Source organism: Sus scrofa, chromosome 2 (assembly GCF_000003025.6).
Source record: "Sus scrofa isolate TJ Tabasco breed Duroc chromosome 2, Sscrofa11.1, whole genome shotgun sequence".
Classification (NCBI taxonomy): domain Eukaryota; kingdom Metazoa; phylum Chordata; class Mammalia; order Artiodactyla; family Suidae; genus Sus; species Sus scrofa.
Window position 1 is genome coordinate 13,419,886 of NC_010444.4, and position 22,830 is coordinate 13,442,715.

Sequence of the window (22,830 nt, forward strand, 5' to 3'; positions counted from 1 at the left end):
TCTGACTAGCATCCATGAAGATGCAGGTTCGATCCCTGGCCTCCCTCAGTGGGTTGAGGATCTGGCGTTGCTGTGAGCAGTGGTGTAGGTCGCAGACAAGGCTCAGATCCTTCATTGCAGCAGCTACAGCTCTGATTCAACCCCTAGCCTGGGAACCTCCATATGCTGCGGGTGTGGCCCTAAAAGACACACAGAAAAACCCCATGTAAACTAATAATTGATGTCCCTAGTCATAAGTGCTGGAAGGAATAAAACTGGGTGATGCAAATGGAAGGGAGCATAGCTTGAGACAGTGGTGTGTGTTGGCCACGTTGTATGTGTGATGCTGTCCATGGGTAGGTCAGTGTATTTGTGTGTTAGTTTGAATCATATCAAATTGTCGACACTCAGCTGTGCTTAACCTACAAGAGTCTTTTTCACTTGGCTTGATCTCTTATGTGTGTGTTCGGTGTTACTCGAAATGCATACATGAGTGAGTGAGCAGAAGGGTTAAAGGCTTAGGAGTGTGTGGTGGAGGGAGGGGTTGGGCTGGGCTGGCCTCGTGCTGTTGATCTCAAAGGAGGGCTAAACTGGGTGTTTTTGACTGAATTTCACCTCACCCAGCAGCCACCTTTAAATGCCAGCCCAGGACATTTCACAACTCTCTAAGGAAGCAGACCCCTTCCTCCCCGCCTCCCTCCGGAGCCCCTTCTCCACGCTGTGCAACTTGGCTCAAGGCCCTAAATCCCTTCTTTCCCCTGCCCTTGGGGCCTAACCTCTGACCCTGTCCAGAGGCCCACGGGCTCTCCGCCTCCCCGCTGCTCCGCCCTTGCCGCCCGGCCCGTAACCCCCAGCCAATGGCAGGGCCCGGTTCCCGCCACGCCCCCTGCCGCCTGCCCCGCCCCCGAGCCTCGGTTCGAGGCGCCCTGGACTGGTCCGAGGAGCCGAGACGTGCAGTTCTGCGCTGGGCTAGCCCGGCCTGCCTAAAGCTGTGCTGGGCGGAGACAGCGCTCTCGGACCCTGGCGCGGGACTGGGGGGCGCCAAGGCCCCAGCTGATCTCCCGGCCCGTGGCACTTTCCCTGGAGTCCTTGGCCGCGTGCCTTGCAGATACAGGGTGCCGGGGATACCTCTGCCTCAGTGGGGTCAGCCCCTGGCCCCACTTCTTTCTCATAGCTGCTTGGAGATTGATCGGTCAGTTCTCTGTGTTTATTTGCCTTCCTCTCCAGAGCTATTTGAGATCCCCTTCTGGGCCTCTGTTTTCCCCTTAAGTGGGTTAAGTTCCCTGTGGCATCTAGGACTCTTCCAGGGGCAGGGTACACAAAGGGTGGTGTGGCTTTGCTTTCCCCTCTGCTCTGCATGTCAGAGCTACTTCTTCTGGACACCTGTGCCCTCTCTCACTCCCACCCTCACCTCCCTAGCCATCCTGTTTACTTGCCCATGCTGAGTAGAAACCAAGGACTGGGGCCTTTGGGGCCCCCAAGAGGGTTAAGGGGCATGATGTTGTTACCAATCCAGCTATGGTCACACAGCCTTGGGGTCTAGGATAGAGCTCAGAGGGGCATGAACAGGGAAGGAAGTAAACCTGACTATCCCTATCCCGGGCCTCAGAGTTCTCATCTGTCAAAGCAGTTGCACTGGATCAGTGTTTCTTAAACACCTATTCCATGGGTTATTAAGAGGCGTCTCATGGAGTTTCCTTGTGGCCTAGCGGGTAAGGATCTGGTGCTGCTGTGACAGTGGTTAGATCCCTGGCCTGGGAACTTCAGCATGCCGCAGGTGCAGCAAAAGGAAAAAAATAAATAGGCCTCTTATGACTAAGGGGCTCCGTAAAAAACTAACTTGGGAAACCCTGGGGGCTAAACAATATTTCTCTTTGTGTGGGAGGGGGTTACAGCACAGTTTCAGACATTGATTTTTGCCTTTGAACTTTTCTGTTGTGACTGGGGTGAGTGTTCCTGGAGCTGATGGTGGGTCTGGGAAAGGGGAGCCCTGGGTGGGTGTCAGGGTCTCCGCCTGCTCACTGGCCCTGTTGTCCTCCCTCAGCTGCCCAACATGTTTGGGAATCTGCGCGCCACTGTCATGGCCCTCATGATCGGCTCCTATACCTCTTCTGCCATCACATACCCGGGAATCAAGGTAGGGTGCTGCTTGGGGGTGGGCGGGGTGGAGGTAAGGTGGCGCTGGTGGCCAGTGAAGTCATTTGGCCTTCTTTCTGCCTTGACACAGAACTGGGTGGGACTGGGTGCATAGTGGCCAGGATGTGTGGTGACCCATTACCTGCCAGTCGGAGCTCAGTTCCCATCACTGAGGCGGGTGGAGGGGTTGGGGGGTGGGGGTGGGAAGTGCTACAGCATCATGGGAAGAGCCGGTGCTGCTGGCGACCAGTGGGTTGGCTGCTCTTCTCCTTTCCCTTCCCCTGGTCCCAGTCCAGGCCTTCATCCTCTCTCCTGGGCCACTGCTTTTTCAGCTGATCTCCCTGCCTCCAGTCTCTTCCCTCTCTAAGCTGTCAGTCGCATGATCTTAGACGGAGGACTGGCTCACACACCTGCTCTGCTTCACCTATAGCATCAAGTCCGACTCCTTCACATACCTTCAGGGCCCTAGTCTCTCTGGCCTCACTGTACCTTTTATGCCACATCTCCTTGCCCTGCTCTGGAGAGGCTAGGTAACTTGGGTCCAAGGTCACCGAGCTAATCCATGCCCAGCCAGCTCCTAGACTGGTCAGCCTGGTGGATCTAGAGCCAGAAAGCCAGATTCTAACTCTGGACATGTTTGAGGCCTTATTTCTTCCTCTGATATCATATCACCCTTTCACCTGGGTCTAGCATGCTCCTTAGATTCTGACTTAGGTGGGTAATGTATTAATTTAGAAGGTACTTGCAGAGTTCCCTTTGTGGCTCAGTGGTAAGGAACCTGACTAGTATCCATGACGGGGTGGGTTTGATCCCTGGCCTCAATCAGTGGATTAAGGATCTGGTGTTGCTGCGAGCTACAGTGTAGGTCGCAGAGGTGGGTTGGATCCCGAGTTGTTGTGGCTGTGGCTGTGGGAGCTCCGGCTCTGATTCGACCCTGTGGCTGTGGCCCTAAAAAGCAAAAAAGAACATATTGGTGGTAGGGGGTGGGCAATGATTGTTCAGGTAGGAGCAGGCCTGAAGGGTGGGGTTTTCTCTTCCCTCAACTAAGGCAGGGGGGTTTGAGGAGCCAGATTTTGCTGGGAGGGGCCCTTTGAAGCTCCTTCCTGTTCCTAGGGAAGGAAGAGCTCCAAGACTGAGTCTGAGGCCAAGGAGGAGCAGAAATTTTCTCAGGCAGCGCTGGAGACCCAGGGGAGGGCAGAGAGCAGTCATCCCAGGCTCCCATGGGGAGGGTAGCAGGCAGCTCACAGCTCTGTGCCTGGCTTCCTCACAAGAGGGGCCGATACTTTGGCACAGAATCCCAGTCAATACGAAACCAGCATGTCCTGGGGTTAGGTGGCCATGGGCAGAGTGCTTGCACAACCCCCTCCCCCCTCGGTTGTCACACCTGTGAAAGGTGCGATAAGGCTTCTCAGATAGGGTTTGTCTTTCCCCCAGGGGAGGTGCCAGGAAGGGGCAAGTTAAACACTGTTAGGGAGTTCCCATCCTGGCTCACTAGTTAACAAACCCAGCTAGTATCCAGGAGGACACGGGTTTAATCCCTGGCCTCACCCAGCGGGTTAAGGATCCGGCATTAAGGTGAGTTGTGGTGTAGGTCGCAGATGTAGCTCGGATCTGGCATTGCTTGGCTGTGGTGTAGGCTGGCAGCTACAGCTCTGATTAGACCCCTAGCCTGGGAACCTCCATATGCCCTAAACAAAACAAAACACACGATTAGGAGGTTTCATTCTCCTTTCTTGAACATAAAAATGATAAAATAACTTTTGTGTGAAAAGAAACAGGTGTTTGGAGTCAAAGGCAACATTGGTGTCTTTTTAAGATAATAAATAAGATTTCAAAGACATTTCGAGCTTGTGGCCAGCATCTTCAGGGCACCTTTGGGGAACTATTTCACACCTCTTGAGGGGGGCTGGGGTGAAAAAGGAAGAGGATAGTGGGGCTTCTAGGTCCAACTGTTAACTTTTTTTTTTCCCTCTAGGGCCACACCCACAGCCTATGGAGGTTCCCAAGCTAGGGGTCCAATCAGACCTACAGCTGCTGGCCTACACCACAGCCGCAGCAAGCCAGATCCAAGCCACTTCTGCAGCCTACACCACAGCTCACGGCAATGCTGGCTCCTTAACCCACTGAGCGAGGCCAGGGATCGAATCCGCATCCTCATGGATGCTAGTTCTCCACCAGGGGAGCTCCCGACTCTTTAACTTCTGGTCTTGATTTCTTCATCTGAAAATTGAGTCCAGGGAACGGGGTAGAAGAGACCTTCTCTAAGGCCTTTGGGGCCTGGGTTCTGCCTCCGGCTGGAGACCTGCCGGGGGTCCCACAGCCTCCTCCATGGGCCTGCCCCTTCTTCCCCCAGCTCATCTATGACGCTGGCGTGTCCTTCATGGTCATCATGTTCACCTGGTCGGGCCTGGCCTCCCTCATCTTTCTGAACTGTGTCCTCAACTGGCCCAAAGAATCCTTTCCCTCGCCGGAGGACTTTAACTACAAGTGAGTGGCTGGGGGTGGGGAGTGGGATAGGAGAGGGAGCAGGAAGGTGTGGGTGGGATGGACAGAAGCAGCTTTGGAGTCAGAGAAACCTGGGTGTGCAAATCACCTGAGCTTCCTGAGCTTGGCTTTCTCATCTGAACGGTGGGCCTGGTCTCGCCCACCTGCAGGTGCTCTGGGTAGAAGAGGAGTAAAGCAGGCAGCCAAAACACGGTGACTTAGTCATCTTTCTAGGTTTGGAGGATGAGATCAGAGTAGGAGGGACCCTTGCAATAGTGCCACATGCCACGGGGACCTACCCCCATTAGGAGAAACTGGGCAGATGGTCCACAACCAAGCACCTAGGGTGCCAGTCAGATAGCTGTACAGCAAAGTGATTCCGTTATACATATATATGCTTTTGCAGATATTTTTCCCTTATAGGTTATGAACAAAACATTGAGTATAGTTCTCTGTGAGATACAGTAGGTCCTTGTTGGTTATCTTTTTTTCGGGGGGGGGCACACCTGTGGCATATGGAAGTTCCCAGGCTAGGGGTTGAATCGGAACTGTGGCAGCCGGCCTACGCCACAGGCACAGCAACACCAGATCCGAGCCACATCTGCTGCCTCCAACATAGCTCAGAGCAACACTGGATCCTTAACCCACTGAGCGAGGCCAAGGATCGAACTCGCGTCCTCATGGATACACTAGACGGGTTCGTGACCACTGAGCCACAACAGGAGCTCCCGGTTATCTCTTTTATATATAGTAGGATGTGTATGTTAATCCCGAACTCCTACTTTACCCCCCCGTCCCCATCTGAGTTCTCAATGCAGCCTCCATGGGCACAGCCCAAGTGGAAAACATCTCACCCACCCTCTCTTATGGGGTGTTGAGCCACACAGACACCAGCCCTGCACTTGGGAGCTTGTCAGTGGGCATGTCAGTGCTGGGCAAGGAGGGGCTTGGCTGGCTCTTGAGGGTGGGCTCTGCCCGGCTGGTTCCCACATGCTGCGGCCTGGCTACTGGCAGGGAGAAGATGAAGCTCAGAGAGCTGGCCCTGGATCACAAGGTGACAGGTGACTGCTTCTACACCTATGTGACCATCGTGGGCCAGCGGCTGAGCCAGAAGGCCCCCAGCCTGGAGGAGGGGGCTGACATCTTCATTTCATCCCAGGACGTTCGTGGCATCTCAGAAAAGTCTGCTGAGAGTGAGTGTCTGGTCAAGGTGCCAGCCTCGGGGAACGGAGAGGATGGCTGGGTCCTCACGCAGAGTGGGCGCTCAGGCCTCAGTGCTCTTTCTCCCCTCTTCGGGTCTCACGGCACCCCTTCACAGAGGTGGGCACGTGCCCTATTCATAGAATGGGGACAAAATCAAAGCCCAGAGAATTCTGAGACGTTCAGTTTCGGGGATGTTCTGCTGGGATGAAGGAGGGAGCAGCTTCCAGAACAGGGCAGGGTCTCCACGCCTGTGGGAGAGCTGGTTTTCTCAGCACTCCCAGCAACCTCTGAACCTCTTGCATCAGTTTATGTTAGGTGGGCCAGCCTCCAGCCTGCAGACTCTGACACCTGGCTGGTTCGTGCCCCCTACTGGCTACAGGGGGAGCTGCACCTGCCTTCTGCCACATTGCAAGGTGTCAGCTCTGAGATGCATGGAAGGAAGATGGGCCTTGGAGTCAGAAGATGGGGGTTTAAGGCTGGCTGCTCCCCGATTACAGGCCATGTGACTTGGGTAGATCACTTAACCCCGCTCTCACTTTCCCTTTCTATTAAACTAGCACTCGGAACACCCACTTCACTGGGGAAGTTAGCTGTGAGGATTGAAGGAAGCCAGGGATGTGGAAGCTCTTGGTAAACTGGGGAATGCTGTGCAGCTATGTGGATGATAGCCACTGCCGGTCCTCCCGTGGCAGAGCTGCTATGGGCATGAGCGGAGTCCAGCTGACCTTTGGCTTCCAGCCCCTTGAGCTTGGGCAAGCCATTGAGCATTTTGAGCTGCATTTTCCCCATCTGTAGAATGCCCTCAGATGAGCTTGTTGTTGAACTTGATTGCATGGGCTAATTCGTGCCAAGTGTGCAGCACATAGTAAGTGCTTAGTAAATAGTAGCTGGCATCTTAATGACCATGCCAAGCCTAGGTATGCGTACACCCAGAAGTCACTTGAAAAGGTGCTGGTGAGGCAGTTTTAGAGCTGGGCAAGAACTTGGAGGCCAGAGAAGCTGAACCCTCATTTTTGTTGTTGTTTTTTGTTTTGGTTTGGTTTGGTTTTGACCTAGCATGTAGTGGTTTGATGTGGGATCTCAGTTTCCAGACCAGGGATTGAACCTGGGCTGCAGGGCTGAAAGCACTGAATCCTAACCACTAGACCACCAGGGAACTCCCTGAACCCTCGCTTTTTGAAGGAACCCGTCCCTCTCCACCGTCACAGTGTCAGAGCCCCCACTAGAACTGCATCAGCTGGGCTGCGCAGAGGCAAATGGAAGATCTGGGCTGGGGGGGCCCCCTCTGTCTTCCCAGAGTCTGTCCCCTTGCGCAAAAGCCTCTTCTCTGCCATTTTCCTGTGGAGCCTCCTCACCATGGGTGTGACCCAGCTGCGAATCATCTTCTTCTTGGCCTCCATGAACAGGATGCTGGAGTACCTCGTGATCAGCGGCCAGGAGCATGGTGAGGTGCTGCTGAGCCCACTGGGGCGGGGGGCAGAAGGGTGTCCCTGACTGAGCTCCTCTCATCCTGGCTTCTCCCCTCCACCCGCGCAGAGACGGAAAACCTGAAGCAAAGGGTGACAGAGACAGGTAGGGTGATGAAAGCTCGGTCCCTGGCCCACACCCACTCCTCCACTGCCCGCTGCACAGGGAGCCTGGACCTACCCTTGTCACCCTGGGGGTTTAGGGATCTAGGCCTTGGGATCAGAGGGAGGCTATTTTGGCATGCCCTCTCCTCTGCTGGAAGTGGGTGACAGTGCCCACGGGGCGGCAGGCATCACTCACGCCACTTGCTGACCCACTTCTCTTCCTGTCCTGCCCAGTTGAATTCTACTCCTCTGTCTTTGGGGCCGCGCAACTGTTGTGCATCCTCACCTCCCCCCTCATTGGCTACATCATGGACTGGAAGATCAAGGACTGCGTGGACATCCCCACCAAGGCCCCTGCCAGGTGACCTGCACAAGGGTGGTGACCGCCATGTGCGTTCACATCTAACATCTCACTTCATCCTCCCAAGAGCCCTGGGAGGGAAGGAGGTCCATCCCTTTTGATAGACAAGAAAACTGAGACTAAGGGGGGACATGGCTTGCTTGATGATAAGTAGAGTTGACACCAAGTGCTGACTGTGCACTGGGCACTCGCATTGTCTTACTTAATCCTGCATCAGCTCCCTGAGGTCGGTAACGTCCATCATTATTCTGGTTTCACAGATGAGGAGCTGAGACACAGAAAGGTTAAGTAACTTACCCAAGGTCACACAGCTCTCAGTAGCTGTTTTCAGAACCTTGGTTAAAAAGGGTATACTCTGGATTCCCGTCGTGGCTCAGGTGTTAACGAATCCGACTAGGCACCATGAGGTTGCGGGTTTGATCCCTGGCCTTGCTCAGCGGGTTAAGGATCTGGCGTTGCTGTGAGCTGTGGTGTAGGTCGAAGACGCAGTTTGGATCCTGCATTGCTGTGGCTCTGGCATAGGCCAGCGGCTACAGCTCTGATTAGACCCCTAGCCTGGGAACCTCCATATGCCGCAGGAGCGGCCCAAGAAATGACAAAAAGACAAAAAAAAAAAAAAAAAAAAAAAAAAAGGGCATATTCTAGGAGTTCCTGTGGTGGCTCAGTGTATTAAGAACCTATTATCCATGAGGATGTGGGGTCCATCCCTGGTCTTGCTCACTGTGTTAAGGGTTATGCCTTGCGGCACAGGTTGCAGATATGGCTCCAATCTGGTGTTGCTGTGGCTGTTGTGTAGGTGAGCAGTTGCAGCTCCAATTCGACCCCTAGCCTGGGAACTTGCATATGCCACAGGTGCCGTCCTAAAAAGAAAAAAGAAGGGGGGGTACACACTAAAGCCTTAAGTCAGGAAGAGATAGGGTTGGTATATTAGATATCTATTGATCTATAACAAATTACCACCAAATTTGCATCTTTAGACAACAGACGTTTCCCATCTCATAGTTTCTGCGAGTCGGGAATCTGGGAATGACGTAGCTGGATGCTTTTGGCTCTGAGTCTGTCTGAGTCTGTTTGAACGGGTGTAACAAAACACCGGAGTAGCTTATAATCTGTAGATACTTACTTCTCGCTGTTCCAGCAGCTGGAATTCTGAGCTCCACATGCCAGCCCTGTTGGGTGAGGATCCTCTTCTGGGTGGAAGACATCTCGCTGTGTCCTCTCATAGGGGACCTGGGGAGCTCTGTGCGGCCTCTTTCATAAGGGCGCAAGTCACCTCCCAAAGGCCCTACCTCTGAATACCATCACAGTGGGCATGAGGATTTCTTTCTTTTTTAAAAATATTTATTTTATATAATATATATATATATATTTTTTTTTTTTTTTCTTTAAAGGCCTCATGTGTGGCACATGGAAATTCCCAGGCTAGGGATTGAATCGGAGCTGCAGCTGCTGGCCTGCACCACAGCCAGCAGAATGTGGGATCCAAGCTGTATCTGTGATCTATACCACAGCTCATGGCAACACCGGATCCTTAACCCACTGAGCAAGGCCAGGGATCGAACCCATGCCCTCACTGGCTACTAGTTAAGTCCATTACCACTGAGCTACTATGGGAACTCCTTTCCTTTTTTTTTTTTTTTTAATCTTTTTAGGGCTGCACCCTTGGGATATGGACGTTCCCAGGCTAGGAGGCAAATTGGAGCCATAGCTGAGGGCAGGGATCAAACCCACATCCTCATGAATACTGTCAGGTTCTTAACCCTCTGAGCCACAATGGGAACTCCAGGCAGGAGGGTTTCAACATCAGAATTTGGGGAAGGTGGGGTACAAATATTCAGACCATAGAAAGTCTCTCATAAGATTGTTGTCAAGCTATTAGCCAGGGCCTTGGTCATCTGAAGTACTGCCTGAGGCTGGACAGTTACTCCTGAGAGCACTAGGGTGGCTGTGGCAGGAGGTTCGGTTCCTCCCAAGCTGGGCCTCTCTGAAGGCTGCTCAGGACCCAGCAGCTGGCTGGCCCGCAGCAAGACGGCTCAGGGAGGGGGACTAGGGCAGAGGCTGCAGTGTCTTTCATGTTGTGACCTCAGAAGTGGTATTGTCTTCAGTGGTATTGCAGAAGGGGACTATACCGCGGTGTGAATACAGGATGTGGGGGTCACTGAGGCCATTATGTTGGCTGGAGACCACGAGTGGGTCTTGACTTGAGGTCTTCTGACTGTTTGTGCTCTTTTTTAAATTTTTATTTTCATTTATTTATGGTTGCACCTACAGCATGGATTGAATTGAGCTGCAAGCTGTGGCAATGCTGGATGCTTAATTCACTGTGCCAGGTTGGGGATCAAACTTGCACCTCTGCAGAGACCTGCACTGCTGCAGCTGGATTCTTTTTCTTTCTTTCTTTCTTTTTTTTTTTTTTTTTTTTTTTTTAGAGCAAATCAATTCATAAGATTTACTGTAGTTTTTTTTTTTAATTTCCCCAGTACATTATTTTTCTTTTTCTACCATACAGCATGGTGACCCAGTTACACATACATATATGTATACATTCTTTTTTCTCACAATGTCATGCTCCATCATAAGTGACTAGATATAGTTCCCAGTGCAGTTGGACTCTTAACCCACTGCACCACAGTGGGAACTCCCTGCTTATGCCCTTTCTGTGTTAATCTTTTTCTTTTTTTTTTTTTTTTTTTTCGTCTTTTGTCTTTTTAGGGCTGCACCTGTGGCATATGGAGTTTCCCAGGCTAGGGGTCTGATTGGAGCTGTGGCATCCAGCCTATACCACAGCCACAGCAACGCAGGATCCAAGCTGCATCTGCAACCTACACCACAATTCACGGCAACCCCAGATTCTTGAGCAAGGGCAGGGATCGAACCTGCAACCTCGTGGTTCCTAGTCGGATTCGTTTCCGCTGCGCCACGACGGGAACTCCTCTGTGTTAATCTAGATAGTCCTGTTTGTCCCGAGAGGATGGGAGAGGGAGACTAGGAGAGAAGACACCTAAGGATGTAGCTTCCCTCTCCATCAGTGGTGCCCTGGCCCTGGTACCCAGTCTCCCCTCCTTGCTCTGGCCATGATCATCAGCAGGGCCCTTCCATCTGGGACCAATGGGCAACCTTCCGTTGTCTATCTGAGCCTACTGACCTCTCCTCTGGTAGCCCCTGATCATGCTAGAGGGAGGGGCTTGCTGGGCAGTCAGGGGTCCAGCTGCCGTCCCCAGAGTGGCATCTACCTTTGTCCAGGCTGGTGGGTAGGGACACTTCCACGGGGGGCTTCTGATGAGGGATGGCGTGAGGACTCCCTGTTCTCCGCCTGCCTTCCCAGCCTGGATTCTCAGACGTCTGGGTGCTTGTGAAATACTTGGGATGGTTTTCCCAATGCAGATTCCAGGGCCCTACTGGTGAGATTCTGGTGTCTGGGGTAAGGCCCTGAATGATGTTGGGGGAGCCACACTTTGAGAAAGGCAAGGCTGGAGAGAATGGCTCTCTCCCTTTTCTGCTGCCCTGGAGGGGGACGGGCCAGGCTGAGAACGTGGAGGGGGGGCTGCTGAGGAGGTAGAGGCAGCAGCCAGTGACGGCCTGTTCTCCTCAGGGATGGTGCGGCCACCAACTCCGTCAGACCACGCTACCTCAAGATCCAGAAGCTCACCAATGCCATCAACGCCTTCACCCTGACCAATCTGCTGCTCGTGGCGTTTGGCATCACCTGCCTCATCAATAGCTTACACCTCCAGGTACCGACCTCCATCCTCCCTGCTCTCCCTGCCTCCCAGAGCCCCGCCAAAGGCAGGGTTCACCCAGCACCTGCCCTCCAGGAAGCGTGGCTCTTCTGGGTCTGTTTCCTGGGTTCTGCAGGAAGCATTTCTAGCAGGTTGCTTGGGTCAGGGGGCAGGCCCATGTAGGCTCTGGTCTCACCTCGTCTTTACCCAGCCTTCCTCCTGCCTTCCCCTGCCCCTGCACTTAACCTCTCCCCTCTCTCTTTCTGGTTTCAGTTTTTGACCTTTGTCCTGCTCACCGTGATTCGAGGCTTCTACCACTCGGCCTGTGGGGGCCTCTATGCTGCAGTGTGAGTCAGCTGGGGCCGAACTCCCCTCCTGAGCTTCCCCTCCAAAACCAGAGACTCCTAGAGCAGAGCCGAAAGGACCCCAGACTCCCCTTGGTGCACCCCTCTCCAGCCTCCCTGGAAGGCTGACATCTGGAGGTGGTCTGGTCCACGGGTCTCTCTGAGCTCCTCTAACGACGGGGAGCTCACTACCTCTAAGGCAGTCCCCCCCACCCCCAACTGTGGGACAGCTCCAGTCAGAAGGTCTTCCCTTAAGGGAAGCTAAAATATTTGGTTTGATGACATTTTTACCTCCTCTCCAGAACAGCTCCCAGAGTGGCCTCTCTCACCATGTCAGCCCTGTCAAAATTTCCAGACAGCAATCTTGTTTGCCTCATAATCTTCCTGCTTCGTGTCCAGCACACCCTTCCCTGCCCTGTTCCTGTTCCCCATTTTCTTCTGGTCCCTATGGCTGAGTGTCTCTTCCACGTGTGTGATGGAGCAAGAGGGGTGACAACTTGGTAACCGCTGGGGAGCGCTTACTCCGTGGCGGGCACCCGGCGGATGTGGTCCCCTCATTCAAACCTCAAGGGCACCTCAGACAGATTTGGAGTCATCCTTAATTCCTCCCTTCCTCACAGCCCACATCCACGCCATCAGCAAGCCTGCCAGCTCCACATTCCACAGACTCCAAGCCCAGCCCTTCTCAGCATCTCCAGCAATGCCACTCCCGCCTGCCACTGCCACCTGCCCTTGTCTCCCTCAGTATTTTTAACAAGGGAGCTGGAGACACCTGTTAGAACATAAGTCTCTTCCCGTCACCCCACGGCTGCCCGCCCCACCCTCATTTTCTTCCCCTCCCCCACCTTGCTCACCCCTGCCCCCACCCTGGCTGTCTTGTGCATGTGGCAGAAACCCCAAGCATGTTCCCTCCTCGGGGCCCTTGGACTTGCTGTCCCCTCTGCCTAGCACGTTCTCCCTCCAGGTTGCCACGAGGCTGCCAGCCGTCTCAGCTTCTTCAGCTCTCCTCTCAGTGAGGCCTCCCATACTCTCTACAGTCTCAGCCCCCTAGACACCCTCACCCCATCCCCCTGCTTTACTGCTCCCCTTAGCACTTCATCACTGCCGGTCACACCATCCGGGTTTTTTGGTTTTTTTTTTTTTTTTTTACTTTTTTTAAAGGGCTGCGCCCGTGGCATATGGAGATTCCCAGGCTAGGGGTCACATCGGAGCTACAGCTGCTATGTCACAGCCACAGCAACTCGGGATCCAAGCCACATCTGTGACCTATACCACAGCTCACAGCAACGCCGGATCCTTCATCCACTGGGCGAGGCCGGGGATTGAACCCACATCCTCATGGATACTGGTTGGGTTCATTTCTGCTGCACCACAATGGTGGTGGGAAGCCCACACCATAGGTTTTTCTTGGGGACTACCACCTGCCCCACCAGAATGCCACCTCCATGTCCGTCTGGTCCACTGCTGTATCTCTGTGTGGCTGGGACACTACCTGGCACATAATAGGAGCTTAATGCATATGTGTTAAGAGGATAAACAGCCCAGTGAAGTTAGTGCTATCCCTGTTTCTAGTGAAGGAAGTGAGGCTCAGAGAGGTTGAGTTACTTGCTTTTATCACACAGACAGTGGGTATCAGAAACCAGCTCAGGGGCGTGCCTGCTGTGGCTCAGTGGGTTAAGAATCTGACTAGTATCCATGAGGATGAGGGTTTGATTCCTGGCCTTGCTAAGAGGGTTAAGGATCCAGTGTTGCTGTGACTGTGGCATAGGCTGACAGCTGCAGCTCTGCTTCGTTCCCTAGCCTGGGAACTTCCTATGCCCTGGGTGTGGCCCTTTAAAAAAGAAAAGAAACCAATTCAGCAGTCCTGAAGTCACAGCATACACGCTGGAGGCCTGGGACCGAAGAACACATGCAGAGAGCCTGATCTCTTATGTTCTGCCTGGTCTGGCTAATACAGAGTATTGTCCAGGGAGGGACAGGGCGGGCGGGGGCCCGGCTGGAGAGGGCCCCATGTCGCTCACATTTGGAACCTCCCTCTTCTCATTGACAGGTACCCAACCAACCACTTCGGGACATTGACAGGCCTGCAGTCTCTCACCAGTGCCATGTTAGCCCTGCTCCAGCAGCCACTCTTCATGGCCATGGTGGGACCCTTGAAAGGAGAGCCCTTCTGGGTGAGAAGCAAGGGGAGCCCCTTTCCCGAGTTGGGGGTGGCGGGCTCTTGTGTTTGACGGAATCCCTCACTCTCGTCTCAGCCAGGAGGCACCTTGGATGTCTCTGATCTGGGGCTTCCCAAGCTGGCTGTCCATCAGAACCCCTCAGACTCTCTCCAGCCCACTGAATCAGCCTCTCTTGGCCTGGGCCCAGGACTCTGGAATATGCTCCCAGGTGACTTGTCAAGTGGCCCGGTTCAGATCCAGCCTAGTTCCATCCAATGCAAGGGTCTTCTCGCCAGTGCCCCTAGAAAGGGGTTCCTACAAATGCTCTTAGCTCAAACACCCCCAGCAATGGCAGCAGCCATTGATGTTTTCATTTTTGTTTTCTTTTTCTTTTTTGGCCACCCCACAGCACATGGAATTCCTGGGCCAGGGATCAGATCTGAGCTGCAGTTGGGACCTATGCTGCAGCTGTGGCAGTGCCAGATCCTTTAAACCACTGTGCTAGGGCCCAGGATCAACCTCCATCCTGGTGCTGCAGAGACATCACTGGTCTTATTGAGCCACAGCAGGAACTCTGCTATTGGTCTTGTTAGAAAGGCTTTTCCTAATATCACATTGACCTCCCTAAAGCTGACATCTGCCCTGAGGGGCCACCCACTCCCAAACCCTCCTGCAAGAATGACGACGAAATAACCGCTGCCGTTTACCAGGTGCTCTCCAGGTGCTGAGGACAGGTGCCCTAGGCCTGTCCTTAGCTAGGGGCCACGGCGGCCCAGATAAGGAGGCTCGTAGAGTTGAGACGGCTTTGCCCAGAGCCGCATAGTACATGGCACAGAGCGGGACTGCGCTGGGTCCAAGGCCCCCCTGAAGGCCCCTGGGCTGGGCTTCCCGGGCCTTTTGTCCCAGTCTGTGCCCCCAGCTCATTTAACCACCTGAGAGCTTCTTCTCACCACCCCAGAAGGGGTCCTGTTATCAGTGTCCTCAAAGGTCCAGCTTCCCAGCCCAGAATCCCCCAGGTCATTTGGGCACCGGTGTTAGCTGGGGTTCAGACCAGGCCCTGTCACTTCTCAAGGCTGCCGGACGCTCGGTGAGATGCCGGTGGGCACTCGTGAGCATTCAGTGTGTTTGTCGTTCTGGCCCAGGACCCGGAGTACAGACGGCTGCCTTCTCCTCCCTGAGGGAGGCTGAGGAGGGTCCCTGAGGGCGAACTTGACTTTTTCTCTCTCTCCCTCCTTTGCCCTAAAGGTGAATCTGGGCCTCCTGCTCTTCTCACTCCTGGGATTCCTGCTCCCTTGCTACCTCTTCTGCTACCGTGCCCAGCTCCAGAGGGAGTATGCCACCCACTGGGAGGACCCCCCAAAGGGGCCTGCCAACCCCGAGGTGAAAGCGTAGACCTCTGAGCCGAGGGGCCTGGATGAAGGCCACCGAGGCCAGCGCAGCCAAAGGGAGTGCCTCGTGGCTTTTCTACCTGTAACCTCCGCCCAGAGCTAGGGGCTGTGGATTTATAAATACGGATAGAAGTTCTGTTTTTGTAGAGACTTGCTAAAAGGAAAAAAAAAAAAAAAAAAAAAAAAAGATCTCCCAAAGCAATGTTCCATTGACTGAAGATGTCCCCCATGCTAGGATTGGGCCTTCTTGATCCTGGGATTAGAGGAGACCAGGGTGCCTTTGGCTACCCTGCCTTTTCCTCTGGGGCCTGTCCTAGGGGCTTGCCTGCTGGTGCTTCTTGGGGGCTTGTGGAATCAGTGAAGAGCAGCCCCCAAGGCCTCAGCTGTGTAGGGTCTAGAGTGTACATACATGTGTGTGGGCGTGTGTGTATGAAACCACCTTCCCCTTGGAGGAAAGGGGCCTGAGGTGCTGGCTGTGTCCTAGATGGGGTGTCAGGGGGGAGCCCCTTCCTAGAGCTGGAGAGTGAGTGCCCTCCCTGGTGCTGCTGCTTGCAGATCTTAGAGGAAATTAAAAGGGAAGCGAGAGACTGGTGTGTCTCTCTTTGGCTCGGGTGTGGGGGGTGTTTACCCACACCCCCATCCCTCTTCCTCACCCACACTCAGCTGGGCATTAAGTAGGACACCCAAAGTGCCAGCCTGTCCACCTCTGGCTGTCTGGCTCACCTTCCTGTTCTCAACCATGCCGTGCCCTTAAGTGTCTGCAGGGAGTCTGGATCCCTGCCCTCTGCTCCTGTCCACCACTTCCTAGGGTTTGGGGCACCTCTGGGTGCTTGGCCTTTGTCCCTACAGGGGATCAGGGAAGGATGCTTTGGAAAGAGTGCTAAGGAATGAGTCTCAGACTTTTCTATCAAGCACCCCTGGAGGTCTCTTGTAAGGAACACTTTCTTAAAATATTTTATCTTAAAACTTTATGCAAATTCGAGCATCATTTTATGCTCTATTTATATTGACCTTTGGCAATAAAGTTAGGCTTTAAAATTACCTGCATCAGAGTTCCCTGGTGGCTCACTGGGTTAAGGATCTAGTGTTGTCACTGCTGTGTTGCCGGTTTGATCTCTGGCCTGTGAACTTCCACATGCCGCAGATGTGGCAAAAAAAAACAAAGAAAGACAATCATGTGCATCAAGGAAGACACTATCTTTAAGGACATGGGACCTTCCAGGAAGCGATACCTTATTTATCCCACTCTGCATTTGTTTCTGTCCTGGGTCATAAACCTTAGAGGCTGGAGTAAGTCACAGAATGGAGGCATAATGCAGGAAGGGGCCACCAATATTTTCTGAGGATCTGCCTGTCCTAGCTACACAGGTATCTCATTTCCTCCTAATTATCAGTGATCTGTGTCTTCAGGCTGTTTTGTCGATTGAGGAAAACCCAGAGAGAAGGCACAAGACCCAAGGTTACAGCTGGTAGGTAGTGAAGCTGTGCTTGGAAGCCTCCAATTGTGACGGCTGAGTCCTAACCACAAGGCTGCTAAGGCAATCAGTGGCAGAAAGGAGGTTCCAAGATAGCCCAGCTCCTGGCTGCCCTCTGAGGGCTAAGAATGACCACAAAGGCCCTATCCAATCCCCACCCCACCCCGCCCCCACATGCAAAAAAAAAATCCCTTGGAGAATCCTCAAATATTAACCTTGGAAGACAGTATTCTAGGTATGCCCTCCCTTTATCTTAAACTATCGTTTGAAATTGCTAAAACAGACTGACCCACCCGTTTTACCAACATCCACCGGGGTCTGGAGATTTGTCAAAGTCGTATAGCAGATCCCTGGCTGCTCTGAGCCCAGACTCCTGGCTTCCAACACAGTTCCCTTTTCGCAAAATATCAAATCAGGATTGGACAGCACCCATCAACGAGTTGAACGGGTTCCCGCCCGAGTCTCACCCCACTCCCTGTCCCGGACTTTGACTCTCCCGCACAGTCTGGTGGAGGTTGATCACAAGCGATGAACAGAAAAGTGCGGCGGACGGAGGAGGCAAGTCGTGTGCGCCGGGTACTCGGTGTGCCCAGCAGGCGGCGCTGCGTGGCCGCGGCTGGACCTGGGTGGGAGCAGGCGGCGAGCCAGGAAGGGAACCCTCACACCCCTCCGCATACACCCCATACCCACTAGTCTGCCTTTCCCGGGTCTCGATCTCCAGACCTCTACCCTGGCTTGCTCTGCCCTCCTTTGAGATGCCCTCACGCCACGCCTCCCCCCTTCCACCCTAATCTCCTGCCCCACCGACTCTGGAGACTGAAGGAGGGGTCTCGACACTCCCCCTGCTCAGCTGTGGCCTGGGACCCGTTGGGAGATGCTAGCAGAGATCTCGGACTCCTGGGGGAGGGATGTCTCCCCTCTCCCCGTTCTGGGATGGGGAATTGGGGAGGGGGGCTGGGCAGGGGAGGAAGCGAGCTGGAGCCGTGTTTGTCGCGGCGCTGCCGAGTGGAACAGATGGCTGGGGAGGGGAGAGGGTACGTGGCGGGGAGGAGGAGGGGTGCGGGGGCCGGAGGAAGAGGAACGTGGAATTTCGACGCCCCGAGTCTCCCAGGAGAAGCCCCCCTCCCGGTCTCTTCCCAGAAAGAGGGGCGGGCTAGCGCCTGCCTTTTACGGGGAGAACCCTGGCCTCGGGCCCGCAGCAGACCCCGCCGTCCCCCGCAGGCGCGCCCCTCACCCCTTAAACTCACCCCAGCCGGTGGGGTCAAGGCCGCAGGGAGCGGCCTGGGTCGTAAGGGTTAATGGGGCCACGCTCCGGGGGAGGGGCGAGGGGGCGGCGGGAAGTGGGCTCCGGAGCTGGGAGCGAGTTCAGGGATCGAGTTCAGGGATTGTAAATAGCTGAGGGAAAACGTGTTAATTGGAACGTTATGCAGATGAGCTGGGACGGGGGGTTGGGGAGGGCAGAGGGAGGGAGAAGGTCAGACGGTGCCGACCTGAGGCAGGCCTGAAGGTCTCCTGCCAGAGGAGTGAGGGGGAGCTGTCCACCGGTTTACCTGCGCTTTGAACCTCGGGGGAGGACCGCTGGTCTCTGGAGGTGAGGCCTCCTCCCTGACCCTAGGGCTCCAGATGCGGGACTTCTAGTCTCCACATCTGGGGACCAGAGGGTCACGATCTCAGATCGACCGGGAAGGTGGGGCAACATGCAAGTGACTGTGGCTGCTTACCTTGGGTCACATTTACTGCTCCCCCCGCCTCCCGCATTTGTCTCCATCCTCCTCTCACTCTGTCCTTTTTTCCCCATCCCTGCCATCATTCTCTCCATGCAAGGGTGTAGTCTGTAACTCCCACCAGGCGTGTGTGTGTGTGTGTGTGTGTGTGTGTGTGTTGGTGGGGAATCTAACTTTGCTCCTATTGCTTTCTCCTGTCTGTCCCCCCAGGACCACCCCACCTTTGAGGAGCTGCTTCTTGGTCTTTAGAGAGCTTCATAACCCACCCCCATGTGCTAAAATGCAGGTTCCAGGGCTCCCTTCGGGATCTGGTTCAGTAGGTCTGAAGCACTCAGGCAGGAATTTGCATCTTAGCATTTTCTCACCTACATCAGATAGAAAAGACCTTCCTTTTGGAAACGCTCTGCAGGGAATTGTGGGCTGGAAAGACTGGACAAGCCTCCGTCAACAGCTCCCCACTCCCTCCTCCATGCTCCTGACCTCACCTCTGCTCAGTATGGCCATTTCTGCTTCCGGTGTGAGAGTACCAGGGCATGGAGAAGGTGCCAGGAAGGGGGAAAGGGAGGGAGGAAGGAGGGAGAAAGAAAGATAGAGTCTGCACCTGACTTTTCCAGCTGAGCGGGATTTACCCTTCTCCCTCCACTGCCTGCTTCCCTCCTCTCTCAACCACCAGCCTTGCCTCATCTTCTTGCTTCACTCCCCCCCCCATCTGAAGAAGGCCAAAGAATCTTGGGGTAGGCAGTTTGGATCTTAGGGGGTAATGGCAGAGCCAAAACCCCCACCTCTAAAGAAAGAGGCAAAGGCACCCCGAGGGTTGGAAGACAGCAGGAGGAGGGAGGCAGGGCTTGAGGAAAGATAATAATAACTACAAAGATGTAGGTCACCTTTCCATGGGCTATTGCACTTACTCCCTACAAGGACTCAATTTAGGCAGACGCTAGTGCCCCCAGGTTATAAATGCAAACCAAAACACAACAAAACAAGGGGTGTTCAGAGAAGTTAAGTGACTTGATCAAGGTCACACAGTAAGTGGGAAAATAACTAGGTCAGGCACCCTTCTGCTTCCCCCAAATCATTGCTCAAGAGGCAACTGGGTAGCTGACCCAGGCCTACCCTCCTTGCGCCACCCCCAGGGGGACTGGCACCATGAACACGGATGAAAGGACATGCTCAGGTTTCGGAACATCTGACAAGTCTGGAAGCATTAAAAATTCATGTAGAAACCTGACCCCCGCTGGACCTTGGGCCTGCCACCTGGCCTGTCCCTGGCCCGGGGGGCAAATTTCCCTTCAGCAGGGTCCTGGGAGCCCCCAGTCTTTGTCTTTACAGGAGAGGGGTTCTCGCACGGATCAGGAAGTTAAAGGCAGGAGCCAGCAGCTCAGAAAGCAGGGTTGAGGCCGTCCCCCCACCTAGAGGGTAAGAACCTTAGAGGTTTAAGGGCTTATAAACCTTGTCATCTGGCGTCCTTCTATCCCTCTCCCCAAGCAGATAGCTGCTCACTCTCAGTTGAGGGTGACTGAGCTTGGCTATGATACCCAAGGTGGCCAGCGGGGGGCTGCCATCTGCTAGGAGGGAACCCTAGCCTGAGCCTCTAGAGGCAGCTTTGAAGGACAAGAACTTGGCCTCCCCCCCACCCCCACTGACAACGTCAGCAAGACACAGTTTTGGCCTTGGGGAAGGGCCCAGGAGTCTGTCATCTGAGGACAGGGGAGAGGGTCCTCATTTGGGGGAGAGACTGAGGAATTTTAGAGAGGGTTCAAAATAGGTTTGTGGGTTTCAAGTGCATGCTAACCGATGGCCAGCATGATATAGTCATTCTAGCTGGAGGGAAGGTTTTTGGGACAAGGCCACAGAGAGAAAAAGCTGGAGAGGCAGTTGGGACCAGCCTCTGAAGGAATCTTTGAAGCTTTGCTGAGGTGTTTTCTCTTTAACCTGTAGGCAATAGGGAGCCGGTGTAGGTTCCTGAGTAAAAACAAAATGACATAATGCAAATTTGGATGAATCTGGCCAACATGGGCCAGCTGAGTAGGAGGGAGAGAGAGATTGAATGGAGGAAAACCAGCGAGGAGGTTATTGCTATTTTCTCCTACATTCTAGGCATGAGGTAATGAGGAGATGCAGCAGGGAGGTAGCAGGAGGATGGAAAGGAAGGGCTGGATTGGGGCTAGAGGGAGACGGGGTAAACCGGGAGAGAGATTAGAGAAAAGGCAGGCTTAATTCGGCTAGGTGTCAGGCAGAGGAAAAGAACACAGATACGGAGAGGTGAATGAGTTTTGTTTCCTTCAGGGCTGAGGCATCATGGACAAATCCTTTCCCCTCTCTGGGCCTCCACTGCTCCCTCAGAGCATCCTTGGAGGTTGGCCTGGATGCCTTTGAAAATCCCCCTCATGTCAGGGTGTGTGGCTCAGGCTTGTAAACTTGCATGGTTTGGGGAGGCTGGGGTTGTGTGTGAGCTTTCTGGGGGTGGTCTCTGTGGGGGGACCCTTGTGAGCCACTGCACATGCCCGTCAGTATTTGGGGTGCATCTGCCCGCCTGTGGGACCCGTGGGTGTTGGCATGCCTGCACGTGCTCCCCGGCTCCGCTCTGTGTGAGTGTGTGAGAGAGCGTGGGTGGGCACGTGATGGGCGTCCGTGGGTCTGTCTGGGCGGGTGGGGGTGGGGTGGGGGAAAGTGCCATTGCTGTAGGCTTCTTCCTGAGACTCGCACACTCCTCCTGCTTTCACTCTTCTGAAATAGCATCTGGACCAAAGGCCCATGAATATTTCACAATGATAATTCTGTGACCTGGACAGCCTGCTTCTGATTTACCAGCATCCTTCCTTCTCCCCCCGCCCAGGCCTCTCCTCCTTCAGAGCTCTTGCCTGCCTGGCCCCCCAAGTCCCACCTCCTAGCCTCCTCAAAACCAGCCGATGCAGGCCCCCAGGAACCCCAGATTTGGCGCTCTCCCCCTCACCTCCAACCCCACAGCTTTATCCAAAGTCCACCTGCCTCAGGCTTTGGGTGTTTACTCTCCTGTTCAACCACCTCGTCCCACCTTCTTCCTACTTGTCTGGCTGGGGCCACAGAATCTCAGCATCCTCGAGCTCTAGCACCCAGGTCCCCTCTCTTGCATTCCAAACTCACAAGTTAGATCCCCCCCGCTTTTTTTTTCCTCTTTGGAAGTTCCTGGGCTAGGGGTCAAATTGGAGTTACAGCTTCCAGTCTATGCCACAGCCACGGTGGTGCAGGATCCCAGCTGCACCTGCAAACTATGCCACAGCTCACAGCAATGCTGGATCCTTAACCCACTGATCAAGCCCAGGGTTCAAACCTGCATCCTCATGGAGACTAGTCGGGTTCTTAACCTGCTGAGCCACAATGAGAACTCCCCAAGTTAGATCTTTAACCCTAAATTTAAACCATCAAACCTTTCCCCAATTGCTTCTATCAGATGAGACTCATTCAAGTCCTTCTTAGCCAGGGCTCTTTCCTGTCCCCATCCTCTCCTCCACACACAAGATGAAACTTCTGATCATACCTCAAGCCAACAAAACATTCCAGCGTGGATTTCCTGTCCCTCTGATCACCCTGGCCCCTTGGTTTCTCTTCTAACCTGCCTAGAGAACTGCTTCTCTGACCTGACTCCTCCCTGCTGCCTTCTACCTCATAGGAGCCAAAGGAAAGAGATCATTTGTCTACAGGATTGCTGTGTACAGCTATGTAGGCTGTACACTGCACAAGGGTAGTCAGCTGAGGGGGGCAGTTGTGAGCTGAAATGCAGCCTTAGGCTCTGTTTGCTAAAGTGTTTGCTCTAGTATGGGGCTGGCTTCCCCTGGGGAAAAGGTAGCTTTTTCAGATTTACCCAAAGCCATGTTTGGGCTGGCTGTGACCATGCCTGTCCATGCTACTCCTCCTTGTAGGGAAAAGTGGTCACTGCTCTTCTTTCCTAAAGGAACAGGGCCTGGAAGAGAACCATTAGCCAGGATGGAGACTGTCTCCAGGCTTAGCTCCTCTGGCACAGACAACTCAGGGTCGGCTGTAGCTGCTGCTTCTGGACAAATGGGGAGGGGAGGTGCCATCAGCATCCACTCCTGGCTGTCAGATTTCACCCCGCCTGCCTGAGATTCCAGAGTCACACCCCCCCTTCCTCCGGCTTCAGCTCCTCATCACGGGGTGAAGAGCAAGAAGCACTGTGATGGTGCAGAATGGCTCCCCTTTTTCTAACCCTCCTGGTCCTGAAAGCCTGATGGTTCTAACCCCACCCCCTGCCACGTTGGAGGTCCTGAGCCAACAAATCTTAACAGAACA

The 22,830-nt window shown here is 54.1% G+C and overlaps 1 protein-coding gene across 1 annotated transcript in view; it reads left to right on the plus strand.

Annotated features, from left to right (window-relative positions):
• SLC43A1 (solute carrier family 43 member 1) overlaps positions 1-16,385 on the plus strand; it is a 29,225-nt gene extending 12,840 nt beyond the window's left edge. The window contains 10 exon segments of the mRNA XM_021083036.1: positions 2,024-2,116; positions 4,469-4,602; positions 5,614-5,792; positions 7,100-7,246; positions 7,339-7,374; positions 7,608-7,734; positions 11,327-11,468; positions 11,727-11,800; positions 13,848-13,971; positions 15,202-16,385. Coding sequence (XP_020938695.1) covers positions 2,024-2,116; positions 4,469-4,602; positions 5,614-5,792; positions 7,100-7,246; positions 7,339-7,374; positions 7,608-7,734; positions 11,327-11,468; positions 11,727-11,800; positions 13,848-13,971; positions 15,202-15,348 — 1,203 coding nt within the window. The 3' untranslated portion in view covers positions 15,349-16,385.